General features: G+C 58.9%; 1 protein-coding gene across 1 annotated transcript in view; it reads left to right on the plus strand.

Moving 5' to 3' along the window:
• The window catches only part of LOC309819930 (obscurin-like), a gene marked incomplete at its 5' end in the record, with an annotated part of 123,301 nt that overhangs the window by 81,871 nt on the left and 28,054 nt on the right, over nucleotides 1–13,376 (plus strand). Inside the window, 19 exons of the mRNA XM_082650365.1 lie at nucleotides 1,238–1,316; nucleotides 1,540–1,664; nucleotides 1,820–2,017; nucleotides 2,672–2,704; nucleotides 2,844–2,942; nucleotides 3,105–3,323; nucleotides 3,730–3,802; nucleotides 4,166–4,233; nucleotides 5,544–5,663; nucleotides 5,818–5,957; nucleotides 6,337–6,537; nucleotides 6,663–6,745; nucleotides 7,023–7,196; nucleotides 7,952–8,108; nucleotides 8,448–8,564; nucleotides 8,648–8,812; nucleotides 8,919–9,077; nucleotides 9,231–9,408; nucleotides 9,981–10,094. Of these exons, the coding sequence (XP_082506491.1) occupies nucleotides 1,238–1,316; nucleotides 1,540–1,664; nucleotides 1,820–2,017; nucleotides 2,672–2,704; nucleotides 2,844–2,942; nucleotides 3,105–3,323; nucleotides 3,730–3,802; nucleotides 4,166–4,233; nucleotides 5,544–5,663; nucleotides 5,818–5,957; nucleotides 6,337–6,537; nucleotides 6,663–6,745; nucleotides 7,023–7,196; nucleotides 7,952–8,108; nucleotides 8,448–8,564; nucleotides 8,648–8,812; nucleotides 8,919–9,077; nucleotides 9,231–9,408; nucleotides 9,981–10,094 (2,502 nt within the window). The remainder of the gene's footprint in view (nucleotides 1–1,237; nucleotides 1,317–1,539; nucleotides 1,665–1,819; nucleotides 2,018–2,671; nucleotides 2,705–2,843; nucleotides 2,943–3,104; nucleotides 3,324–3,729; nucleotides 3,803–4,165; nucleotides 4,234–5,543; nucleotides 5,664–5,817; nucleotides 5,958–6,336; nucleotides 6,538–6,662; nucleotides 6,746–7,022; nucleotides 7,197–7,951; nucleotides 8,109–8,447; nucleotides 8,565–8,647; nucleotides 8,813–8,918; nucleotides 9,078–9,230; nucleotides 9,409–9,980; nucleotides 10,095–13,376) is intronic.

The following is a 13,376-nucleotide window of genomic DNA, read 5'->3' on the forward strand; positions in this document are numbered from 1 at the left end:
TGATAATTTGATAAGGATTGCATTGAACCTGTAGATTGCTTTGTGTAGTATAGTTATTTTGACAATATTGATTCTTCCGGTCTGAGAACATGGTACATCTCTCCATCTGTTTGTGTCGTCTTTGATTTCTTTATCAGCATCTTATAGTTTTTGGTGTACAGGTCTTTTGCCTCCTTAGGTAGGTTTATTCCTAGGATTGAACTCAATCTCCAGCCCCTCTCCCCTCCCTGGATGTCAGGGGGTCTCAACCTTCTAGTCACATGGTTGGTTACCCCGGCAATCAGCCCCCATCCTTAGGGGCTTTTGGAAAATCACTTCATTAACATAAAAAACCCCACCTCTGTGCCTCTCCTCACTTAGGAAATTCCAAGGGTTTAGGAGCTCTGAGTCAGGAACAGGAGGAAGACCAAACACATATTTCTTATTATAAATCACAACATCACAACCATTGTTTTGTGTATTGTGTTTGTTTTCCTTTGGTTGTTTCAGGGGGCCAGTGTCTTAGTTCAGGCTGTTATAACAAAGTACCATAGACTGTGCAGCTTAAATAACAGAAATTTATTGCTTAAAGTTGTGGAGACTGGAAGTCTGAAATCAGGGTGCTAGCATGATTGGGTGCTGGTGAGAGCCCTCTTCCGAATTGCAGATGGCCATCCTCTCACTGTGTTCTCACACGGGGGAAGGGGGAAGGGGTCTCTTCTTATAAGGGCACTAATGCCATTCATTAGGCTCCACCCTCATGACCTCATCTAAGCCTGATCACCTCAAAAAGATCCCATCTTCAAACACTGTCATGTTGAGGGTTAGGACTTCAGCATATGAATTTTGGGGGGACACAACATTCAGACCTTAGCAGAGGGTAAATCCAGCCCCTCTTCTCCATTGTGGCTAGAAGTTGAAGTCCCAGCTGTTGGTTTTGAGGCCTGTGTTATCCTTGTTCCTTAGTTGGCTGGAACTGGAAGATGCTGTTGTTGCCACTGTCTGCTATTTATGAAGCCCAGTATTTATAATTTGTTGGGTCTTGTAGTTAGTTATAGGCCTGGAAACATGGGCTGGTAACAGCCTGGGGACAAGGAGGGGCCATAGGGTAGCTGTGTCCCCCATGCCTTCTGACTCAGAAGTGTGAGTGGCTCCCAGGAATGGCTGCGCAGTGAGAATCAGGTAGCCTCTGGGGTGGGGCCCGTTCCCCAGGCAGATGGGGTGCAGGCCTCGCTTCAGCTCCACCCTTCATCCTCAGTGACCAGCACCGACTACGAAACTGCTGTGGATGCCACGGAAACCTCGTCCTATTTCAGCGCCCAAGGCTACCTGTCCAGGTAGAGGGTCGTGCAGGGGTGGTCCTGGGCCCTTTGCGGGGGGTGGCAATGCTGGCTTGGACTGACAGAATCCAAATCCTGGAGCCTTCAACCAGGCCACGGCAGTCTCTGTCCAGGAAAGAGGAGACCTCAAAAGCCATCCATGCTTGACCCTGGTCCCCTCCTGTCCTGGACCCCTCACTGGTCCATCTCACATCTGCCCCTTCTTGGTTCTCCCTGCCAGCTGGGAGCAGGAGGGCACGGAGTCTACCCCAGAGGAGGGGCAGCTGCCGCAGGTCGTGGAGGACCTGAAAGACCTCCAGGTGGCCCCCGGCACGCGTCTGGCCAAGTTCCAGCTCAAGGTGAAAGGTAAGGGGGAGAGAGATGAAGGGAAAGGAGCTGCCTCCCACCAGAGGGAGGGTTAGGGTTAGGGTTAGATCACCCAGGGGTCTGTGAGGGCCTGTGGAGGGCATGGTGTCCACTGGGCTGTGGCCCTGTGCTAACCACTCCCCCTGTGGCCCCAGGCTACCCCACGCCTCGACTGTACTGGTTCAAAGATGGGCAGCCCCTGACTGCATCTGCACACATCTGCATGACGGACAGGAAGACACTGCACACCCTGGAGATTGTCTCGGTCACCAGCGAGGATGCTGGCCAGTACTCGGCCTACATCAGCAACACCGTGGGTGCTGCTTATTCGTCTGCTCGGCTGCTGGTCCGAGGTGGGTGCTCAGGGATGCAGCAGAGCTTGGTGTCCACACCCAGGTTGATGTCCACCTATAAACCATGCTGTGGCAAGCCTGGGAGCTAGGGCCCAGTGGTCACTGCCCCTGTGTGCAAAAGTCACAGGTGGCCAGAAGCTGGCTCCCAGAGAACATGGGCCCTTAGAGGGCGTGGGGCCCATGAAAAACTGACCAGCAAGCAGGGTAGCTAGCTGGTGGAGTAGGCCCAGGCAAGCATGGAGCCCTCCGTAGACTGTGGAGGAAGAGGCAGGTAGTAATTGGGGGAGTAGAGGTCTTAACTTCCTTATTTTCCAAAGTTCTGAGCACTGCAAGGTGATTCCAAGTCTTGCCCAAATCTGCCCTGGTCTAGGGACCCAACACTGCCCGTGGCATTGCTTCAGTTGTGGCGTTCTGAGCACAAGCATCCCCAAGTTAGTTTCAGAGCAACGCCCCAGACTCCTGGGCCGGCATGGGTAACATTCCATCTGGTCCGTGGGGACTGAGTGAATTCCATGTCTGCACGGCCAGGTTTAGGAAAGGTGCTGTGTGTAGGAATGGGCGGGGCCACCCTCGGGACTCACACCCTGCTAGGCAGGCCCACTCAGGGGAGGGGGCACCTTGGTGCTGTAGACCTGACTTCTGTGCTTTCTTCAGGCCCCAATGAACCGGAAGAGAAGCCAGCATTCGGTGAGCCGACTCCAGAGGGCAGAGGGAGGGAGGGTGGGGTGGACCCTGGGGACAGGTTCCGTGAGGGTGCGTGAGGGGGACGACCCCGTGGAATTGGGGCTCTGCACTGTTTACCACCAACCGCCCCATGTCTCTCCAGATGTACACCAACAGCTGGTGCCACCCCGATTCCTGGAGAAGTTCACCTCCAAGAAGGTGAAGAAGGGCTCCAGCATCACCTTCTCAGTGAAGGTTGAAGGTGAGATGTCCTGCCTCCCTGTCCCACTCAGGAGAGCCCCCAGGGAGGTCCCCCCCCCGCACCCACTCAGGACCCTCCTAGGGAGGCTCAGAGGTGACCCCTGCCTCTCAGAGCCACCCTCTTGGTGTGGGGAGACTGTCCACCATCTACTCCCGCCTGCAGGAGACCCACTCCCAGCTGTGCGTTGGCTGCGGGAGGAGGCTGAGCAGGGTGTGCTGTGGATCGGCTGCCACACGCCGGGCTACACAGTGGCCAGCTCTGCCCAGCAGCACAGCCTGGTCCTTCTGGATGTGGACCGACAGCACCAGGGCACCTACACCTGCATCGCCACAAACACTGCTGGCCAAGCCCTCTGTTCCGCAAGCTTGCACGTCTCTGGCTGTGAGTGGGCATGAGTGACCCAGCCAGGAGTGGGAGAGGGGCAGTGTGGGTAGTGTGCAGCCTCAGAGCTCATGGGCCAGCTCCCACACCCTACACTGTGGGCTCCATTCAGCTAGCTGAGACTCTCCTAGAAGCCCCCCGCCGCCCTGAGTGGTTTCTTCCTGGGTCACTCTCAGCTCTTCCCAGGGCGGGTGAGTCAAGTGCAGACCCCATTCCCATCCCTACCAGTGGTGGGATGACTGTGGGCCAAGCTGGAACACTGGGCACAGTCTTCCTCGGGGCTCCAGATGACAGGGCCAAGGCCCCCTGGGGGGTGGTCCAGGCATCCCTGGCAGGGGTCCCGATCAGAATCAGAGCTCGAGGGTATGAGGTGTCATCCTGGTCGCTCACCCTGTTCTCCTGACAGTACCTAAGGAGGCTGGGGCAGCAGAGGAGCAGGCCGGGGTGAAGGAGGCCCTCATCTCCACCTTCCTGCAGGGGTGAGTGAGGGGCTGCTCAAGAGACAGAGGGGCCAGGAGTGAGGTCCCGGGAGTGTGGGTCCTGGGAGTGCAGGAGTACAGGTCCTGGGAGAGTGGGTCCTGGGAGTGCAGGTCCCGGGAGTGTGGGTCCTGGGAGTGCAGGTCCTGGGTGAGTGGGGTCCTGGTCCTGGTGGGGGGCAGTGCTGCTGCTAGGAGGGAGCCCCATCGCAGATCCCAGCCCAGCTCTGGCCCTCTTGGGCCATGTGGCTTGGGTCCCCATTGTAAAGAGAGGACTTCCCCAGGGCCCCGACTGTGGCATCAAGGCCCACTGCCCCCAGACCCTCTTTTCTGTCAGGCCCTTCAGGATACCTCCTCCCCCTTTAGGACCCAACTTGTTTCTGAACAGATGTCGCAACCTTCAGGTTTCACTGACCTCGCTGGGCAGAGGAAAGGTACGGGCTGAGTGGGCACACGTCTGTGCAGGGTGGGGGACAGGGGGTGTGGAGGAGGCTGCCCCGCTGGCAGGCCCCAGGACCGTGTGGCCCTAGGAACACCTGCTTGCCTGGCTCTGGGCTGGGCCTCCCTGCCCTCTTATGGGCCTAATTCTGAGCTTTGGTTGGTCTCCGGACCATTTCTGACCCTCGAGGATGTGGAAGCTCGCGGGCGCCCCTGGGCTGGACCAGCCCTTGGCTTAGAGCTCACGTCCAGGGGGCTGTATGGGTGCCTAGGAGCAGGCAGCTGCCGAGTCAGGGCTGGCATGGGGGCAGTTCGGGGAGGCGGGTGCTGGATATGCTGCCGACAGGGCCCCCACTTTGTCAGGGCTTCTCCCCCTGCCCCCAAGCTGGGTCCCCCTATTCCCAGCCTCTAAGTGTGCCTGCCCCCTGACATGTCCAGCTGCTTCCTGGCCACCTGCACAGGGCCCCAGCACCTTGGCATATTTAAAAAATTGTTTTATGGAGAATACTGAGTCTGCACAGAAGTCGAGAGGAGGGAGCCGTGCACCCCACGTACCCATTGCCCACCTTTGGGATCACTTCTCCACTGACCTGCTTTGTTAATTTACCCAGCCCTCCCTTCCCTGTGCTGCCCCCATCCCAAGCCGCCCTCATTCCCCCGTAACCCCAGCAACTGCTCCCAGCCCCTTACACCTGCAAAGGATCCCACTTCCATCAAGGTCGACCTGAAGCCATCAAACCACAGCTGCCAGGGGTCTGGCCCCCCCAGCCCTCGGGCCACAATTTGGGGTCCTGCCCCCTGCCTTCAGTGTCCAGGACCTGCCCTCGTATTATACTGCCTGGCTGAGGTCCTTGTGATCTCCGTCCCTTCTGAGCCCCTTCCCAGACCAGCGGCCAAGTGGCCAACAGAAATGGAAGTTTGGCACAAACCCCACTGGGGACCCCACAGCTCCAAGCTCCAACCCCAGCCTGACCATTTACCCAGCTTTGCCCTCAGCTGCACCTGCCCACCGCCTTGCAACCATGCTGGCTACCTGCTGTCCCCTGACTGCCTGCTCTCCCCACAGCCACCTGCTGCCCCCACTGTCATGCCTGAGTTTGTGGTCCCCTAAGTCACACCTTGGTTCAGTTGCCCTTGAGCCAAAGAGACCCCTAGTTGTGGTCAGCCTTCCCTGCTTCTGGCAGCTCTGGCCCAAGTCTGTGCGTCCCTGGGCTACTCTGACCCCCAAGCCCAGGATGGGCCTGGAGGCGGTGTTCGGGCACATCTGTGGAGCACACGGCTGGCTGAGCTAGGGTCTGGCCCCCAGGAGAGCTTCCGTCATCAGAGGCCTGCGGCCACCTGTCCTTGGCTGAGGTGGGCACGGAGGAGTTCCTGAAGAAGCTCACGTCGCAGATCACAGAGATGGTGTCGGCCAAGATCACACAGGGTAAGGGTAGCTGGCGATGGAGTGAAGTCCAGGGGTGGCCGTGACTGAGCCCCCAGGACTGGGGCCCCTCCTCACCTGAACGCCCTGTAGACCCATGGGAGGGCGGCATGGGGGGCAGGCCCTTCGAAGGCATCATGTGCCCTGTGTCCCCCAGCCACGCTGCAGGTGCCTGGAGGTGACAGCGATGAGGAGTCCAAGACGCCGTCCGCATCCCCCCGGCATGGCCGGTCACGCCCCTCTTCCAGCGTCCAGGAGTCATCCTCAGAGTCCGAGGATGGAGACTACCGGGGAGAGGTGCATGGGCAGGCGAGGGGTGGGGCAGGGTGGGCAAGGGGGTATGAGAGTGTCAGGGACAGGGTGAAGGTGGAGTTGGTGTAGGGGGCCGGGGGAGCTGGGGCAGAGGAGGTGGGCACACACCTGAGTGGCCAATATCACCACTGCGACCCAGGACACCCCCAGCACCCCAGAGGTTCCTCCTTGTCTCTTTGGGGTGGGCCACCTGGCACCCCCGGTAGGATTTCCATCAGTAGAGATGGGTTGAGCCTGTTCTAGAACTTCATGGAATCTCAGGATGGCTGCTTCTTCTCCACTGAATTCCAGAGGCCTTGTAGCCTGGGGCCTTAGGAGGCCCACTGGCCCCTCTCCAGGTCTGACTCAGTGACTTCCCTCCCAGATCTTTGACATTTATGTGGTCACGGCTGACTACCTGCCCCTGGGGGCTGAGCAGGACGCCATCTCGCTGCGGGAGGGCCAGTACGTGGAGGTACTGGACTCGGCGCACCCGCTGCGCTGGCTTGTGCGTACCAAACCCACCAAGTCCAGCCTCTCTCGGCAAGGCTGGGTGTCTCCTGCCTACCTGGACAAGCGGCTCAAGGTACCTGGATGGCTGGAAGGGTGGTCCTGGGGTTGTACCCCCGTTCCCCATGAAGGCGGGAGCCTCGCCCTGGAAGGACAGGCTAGTGCTCAAGCTGTCTATGACCCTCTCCTGTCTCTCACCAGCTGTCACCTGAGTGGGGGCCAGCTGAGGCCCCTGAGTTCCCCGGGGAGGCTGTGTCGGAGGATGAGTACAAGACGAGGCTGAGGTGAGGGGCCACCGGCAGGAACTGTGGGAAGTTGGGTTCCTGTGGGGGGCCTCCAGGATGCTAATTACACCCAAGTCCCCTGGGGCTTGCCTCTACCTGGCGGGACCTTGCCTGGAAACTCCGTGTGGTGGGGCTGCCTGGTGTGTGAGGGTGCCCTCCCTCCACCAGCTTGCCAGGCCCATTCTGAAAGTGGGCAGCAGGATGCACGTGACTTGGAAGTGCCCGGTTCAGCAGCTAAGCTCCTGGGTCTTCCCCTCATGGCTGTCTCCCCACCCAGCTCCATCATCCAGGAGCTGCTGAGCTCGGAGCAGGCCTTTGTGGGCAAGCTGCAGTTCCTGCAGAACCACCACATGCAGTACCTGGACCACTGCCCCCACGTGCCCACGGCCGTGGCCAGCCAGAAGGCAGTCATCTTCCGAAATGTGCAGGACATCAGTCACTTCCATAGCAGGTGGGCATGCAGGGTGGGCCTCAAGGCTATTCCCCGGTCTGTGTGTACATGCATGTATACACACACATGCTTAGACACACACTTGGACACACTGTTCACATGTGTAGATACATGTGTGCACACACAAGTCATACATGCACAAGACACACGGATACACACCACACATGTGCATACACACGTGGATGCTCACACTTGCACATGTGTGTACCGACAGGGCTGTACCTCAGGAGAGTGGGCAGGAGTCGAGAAGAGACAGAACCTTTGATGACTCGATTCACCCACTGGTGGACCACACTCCTGTACACACATGTCCCCAGGAACACAGGCACGTGCACCTGGCTTATCCCCGGAAGTGCCTGTGACACACCTACCCACTGCAACCCAAGTACACAGACATACCCCAGAAATGTGTGCACACATGTACATGGGCACACACAAGTACACGTGCATACCTGCACACTCACACACAGCCTTTCACATGTGGGCATACATGTACATGGCACACACACGAATACATGTACACCCACAGACACGTACTCCCTTACGTGCTTGCACACCTGCACATAAGTGCACGCCCTGCAATACCACATATGCGTGGCCCTCACAGACCAGAACACTCACTGTCATCCACAGGAGCCCAGCCCTGGGAAGGAGCCTGTTTCTTCCCAAACCTGAGGGTTTGGGGCTGGGTTGTGGGTCGTGGGTGAGGGTCCTGATGTCAGCCCTCACCTGACCACTGTTCCCCTCCATGGCAGTTTCTCACAGGAGCTGCATAGCTGTGACACGGATGACGACGTGGCCATGTGCTTCATCAAGAACCAGGCAGCCTTTGAGAAGTATCTGGAGTTCCTGGTGGGCCGAGTGCAGGCTGAGTCGGCGATGGTCAGCACGGCCGTGCAGGAGTTCTACAAGGTGCTCCTCTGCCCGTCAGCCCTGCCTCCACTCGCCAGGCTTGATGCTGGCTTCCAGATCTTAGATCATCTTCCCTGACCCTGCTCAGGCCCCACTTCAGCCTGCCCAGGCCCCCTGGCCCCTAGCTTAGAAAAGCGGGCAGGGTCACCCCCCCCAACCCCAAGCTCTGCTCACCTGTTAGACAGTGACACCGGCCATCACCTGGGGCAGTGGTGGGGCCCACCTGCGGAGGAGGGTCTGTGTGTGGGACCCTGATCCACCAGCTCTGGGGCTCTGGGGACATAAGCCATCTGGAGGCTGTGCCCCCCCGCCCTGAACCCAGCCCTGCGATTTCCACAGAAATACACTGAGGAGGTGCTGTCAGCCGCAGATCCTTCGCAGCCACCCCCGCCGTCCCTGCAGCACTTCCTGGAGCAGCCGGTGGAACGAGTCCAGCAGTACCAGGCCCTCCTCAAGGTAGGCACGGCCGGCCAGGGGCTGCGGGGCCACCCCCATGCCCAGCCACCCCAGGTCTCGCCCTGACCCGCAGTCTCCCCCAGGAGCTGATCCGCAACAAGGCGCGGAATGGACAGAACTGTGCACTGCTGGAGCAGGCCTACGCAGTGGTGTCGGCCCTGCCGCAGCGTGCCGAGAACCAGCTGCATGTGTCGCTCATGGAGAACTACCCGGGCACCCTGGAGGCTCTAGGCGAGCCCATCCGCCAGGTCTGGGGCTAGGGGTGCAGTGGAGGGCCTGGGCAGGTGGCCAGGGCTTGTGGAGGGCTGGACTCCAGGCTAGGCATGGCTGACCACAGGCTCACCGCTCTCCCAGGGCCACTTCATTGTGTGGGAGGGGACACCGGGTGCGCGGATGCCGTGGAAGGGCCACCACCGGCATGTCTTCCTGTTCCGCCACCACCTGGTGGTCTGCAAGCCCAAGCGGGACTCGCGCACTGACACCTTCAGCTACGTCTTCCGGAACATGATGAAGGTTTGCAGGGTGCCAGCGGAGCCTGGGTGGGCAGAGGGAGGCCATGCAGGATGTGTGGGCAGGTGGAGGCTGCTGGCCGGTCCTGCAGCCCAGTCCTGGGTGACCATGGCTCAGCCTGCATCCGGGCAGTCAGCCTGCATCCTCCCCCCACAGCTGAGCAGCATCGACCTGAACGACAAGGTGGAGGGCGATGACCGTGCCTTCGAGGTTTGGCATGAGCGGGAGGACTCAGTACGCAAGTACCTGCTGCAGGCGCGGACGGTCATCACCAAGAACTCCTGGGTGAAGGAGATCTGTGGCATCCAGCAGCGCCTGGCCCTGCCCGTGTGGCGTGAGTGCCTGGGCTCATGAGGCGAGGCTGGATGGGAGGCTGAACCTTTCAGCCTGGCGGTCTGGCTTATGGGCACCCAGGTTGACAGGTCCTGAGCCCTGGCGCCCTGCCCCTACCTGGGCAGGCACAAGGGAAGGGGCTCGATTCTGGGGCAAGTGGCTCTCTCTACCTTGGTTAGCCCAGCCTCTCGGGAGCCCTTAATCAGAGTGTAGGGCTGGCCCTGACCAGAATTGAGGGGAGCCTCGAGGTTCACTGGGGGCTTTCCAGCACAAGGCAGGTGCCCAGACTGTGTTAGGAATGTGAAGGGCCCGGAAGTTCCTCACTTAGAACAGGAGAGAGGATCCCATTTCAACATGCCCTCTTTTTCCACAGTCCCTACCACTCCCCAGTATACAGCCAACCTGTGTCGCTCACCCTAATGCCCATCCAGGCCCTAGTGTGGGACTATGGATAAAGGCTCACAAGGGGTGGTATCTGTTGCAACCACATCCTTGGTCATGGGGCTCTGGCCCTGCCAGGTGTGCACCTGAGGGGACGGGTGGGTGCTCCAGGCCCTGTGTATGTATCCCCAGGCCCCCCGGAATTTGAAGAGGAGCTGGCCGACTGCACGGCTGAGCTGGGCGAGACAGTCAAACTAGCCTGCCGTGTGACGGGCACACCCAAGCCCATCGTGAGCTGGTACAAAGGTAGGCCTTTGGGGGCCGGTGGATACTGATCTTGCAACAAGCAAGAGCTGCCCAGAGGGAATCAGGCTGGGCAGGGGACCAGGGATCCAGGGTGGGGTTGGCTGAGGGGCTGGACACAAGAGACAGGCCTCCTGTTCCAGTCTCCTGCTCCTGAATCAAAGACAGGCTGGCCAGTGTGCACGGGTGGGTGAGGTGGGACAGAGGCGGAGGCTGCTTAGGTATGCATCGTGTTTCTGACGCAGTGACTCTGCCCACCACCGAATCTCACTCATTAGCTCTCTCATTTGCCATGTTTGTGCTGAGTGCCCAGGTACCATTCCAGGTGCAGGGAAGGTCATTCTAGGGGAGTAGACAGATGACAAGCACATAGACAAATGTGTAATATTTGTGACCAGCCAGAGAAATAAGGCAGAGTGAAGGGCAGAGAGTAGTCATCATGCAGACATGTTGGAGGAACTCCAAATAGGCAGTGAGGCTCCAGGAGGACAGGGGAGGGGGAGGCACTGAGGCAGGTGTAGTGGGGAATGAGGCTGGGGAATGCTGGGCCTTGAGGGCTGCCGTGTGGGTCTCAGATTTGACTCTGTGTGTGATGGGAGCTGCAAAGTTTGGGGGTCCCCAGGAACACTGAGGTCAGGAGCCCAAGACCATTCTCACTGGACACGAACTGCAAGGTTGGGGGTCCCATAACCGCCTTCAGGTTCAGTGATTCACTAGGACTCACAGAACTCAGCAGAGCCGTTCCGCTCAGCGTTCTGGTTTACTGCAGTAAAAGGGAAGAGGCACATGGGGTGGGGTCCAGTTGGGGATCCAGGTATGGTCCAGATGTCCCCCCCGTGGAGTTGTGTGGACATGCCTGTTCCTGTCAGTACAGATGTGTGCCATCACACGGAGTGTGGCCAACCAGGGACGCTCACTTGTTGAGCCTTGTTGTCCAGGGTTTCTGTTGGGGCATTCACGTAGGCTGACCACCTGCATGGCTGACCTCAATCTCTGGCCCCTCTGAGGTCAAGCTGATGCAGTATGGCCTAAAGCCCCCACCCTAAATCACAGTGTGGCATAGACCACCTGGCGTGGTCCAGGTTCCCAGGTAAACCAAGATACTCTTATTAGGCCTCACCTGGCTGGCAGGTAGGTCTCCTCCGGGCTGGCAGGTAAATCCTGAATCCTTAGTTCAGTCCCAGTAGCTAAGTCCAGTCCTGGTTTTGGAGGAGCTGTCCCAGGGAAGTCAGTCCTCCTGTCCTGCTTGTTCACAGCCAGCTGGGGCATTTGTTCACCCACGAATGGCTAAGAATGGGGCTGGAGAAGACATGCAGGAGCACTTTGCTGGGACATGAAAGAGAGACCGTCCCAGTCCCACTGTCAGAGCTTCAGGCCAGAGTCAGTGGAGCAGCAGCTGGTCCCCCGCAGCAGCCAGGGGATCATGCTTCTGGAGTCTGTGGGGTCCTGGGGTCTGTGGAGCTCCCTTCCCAGCTGCCTCACAGAACCCATATGTAGTGCAGCTCCATTTCCCTGCCATCCCTTCTCACACCCCAAACTTGCACCTGTGACGATGTGTCCAGAGAGACAAAGCCATTCCATAAAAGTTATTTAGAAGTAAGAATGAGCCCCTCAGCCGCCACCTTTCAGCTGGGCTGCCCCCGGGAAAGTGTGCCCGCCGGGCTGCATCTGAGGGGAATGAGGGATGCACCATGCCCAGGAACAGTCAGAGTGGGATCCCAGGTTCCCAGCTGTATCCAGACAATCCACTGACCATTACCCTGTGAGCAGCTTGCAGGCTTTGACCCCTCTGAGGACAGCTGTGTCCAGTGAGTAGAGGAGGCGAGGGACAGTCAGATGGTCAATTCATGCTGGGCAGCTTCTGTGAGAGACAACACAGGTTCTCAAACCGCAGGTGGTCCAGGCAGCGTACACAGCCGTGTGGTGTGGCCAGAGCTGGCCGTTCACCGACCTAAAGCAGCATCTCAGTTGGAAACACCACAGATGGCCCTGAGAGGCACCCATCTGCCAGATGGGGGGGTCCACCCCAAGTGATGTGCACCTCCCTCATCTCAGAGCCTCTCTCGGCAGTCCCCTGTCTGGCATGCACTGGAACTCAGTGCCACGTGCAATGCAACGGCTCCACACAGGAACCCTGGTGGGAGCCCTATCAGTGGCCTCACTTTGCCTCCATGGTTCATGGACCCAAGGAAGGGTGTCTTCAACCCACCTGTCTATAGCCTGTTAAGTGTCAAACCACATAGCCAGGGCATTCACAACATCTCAAGGTCAGTGAGCACATAACCTTTGCCAGGAAAAGTAGCATCTGGCAGGAGAAATCAGACTCACCAGCCAGCAAAATGTCATTCATTTGGCAGAAGCTTGAGTGTCGGGGGTGAGGGCCAAGTCCTGATCCGCGCTCCCCCCCCCCCCGGGAGGGCAGCCAGCAGGGAGCAGAGAGCACCAGCGATGTGTATTAGAGATCATGCCCATGCGAATGCAGGGACCTCTGGTCTTGGTCCTTGCATGCCAGCAGGAAGGAAAAGCGGGTGGCTGCAATGCCCAGGACTCCCACCAGGAGCTGTCAGCCTGCACAGCAGACCCTATTACAGCCACCCTGTCCAAGCCAGCTGGAGCCACAGGACCGGTGACTGGATTGGGCTGGTGACGATCTCCTGCCAGCCACCACTCTCTCTGGCTGTTGATTTTGGACTCGGCCTCTCTCGTTAGCTTGGCTCCTTTCACATCACCCAGGAGGCCTGGAACTTCCTTTCTCCTCCTGGGGTTCTGTTGGCAATCTTGGGAAGTGACGGGTTGCTGGGCTGGACCTGGTTACATGCTCTATAGCCACCTATCCAAGTGTAGGGTGTCCCCACCCTTGTGTGGAGCAGGGAATTCCAAACAGAGGTAGAAGCCACAGTCACAGCACCCTGACTTGACCCCAAGGTGACATTACTTTTCCTGCTCTCTGGGAACCTTGCTCACATCCCATCAGTGGAATCAGATGCCTGTGTCCAGCAGAGCCATCAAAATCTAAGTTCTCCCCCTGCCTCAGGTGCCTGGCATATCAGATGCGCATGTAGGGCCTCTGGTCCCTCTGGGCACAGGGAGACGAAGGCCCACTTCTGATTTTTTTTTTTTTTTTTTTTTTTTTTTACGGTACGCGGGCCTCTCACTGTTGCGGCCTCTCCCGTTGCGGAGCACAGGCTCCGGATGCGCAGGCTCAGCGGCCATGGCTCACGGGCCCAGCCTCTCCGCGGCATGTGGGATCTTCCCGGACCGGGGCACGAACCCGTGTCCCCTGCA

This window comes from Grampus griseus (genome assembly GCF_964374135.1).
Source record: "Grampus griseus genome assembly, chromosome: 3".
In the NCBI taxonomy this organism is placed as follows: Eukaryota; Metazoa; Chordata; class Mammalia; order Artiodactyla; family Delphinidae; genus Grampus; species Grampus griseus.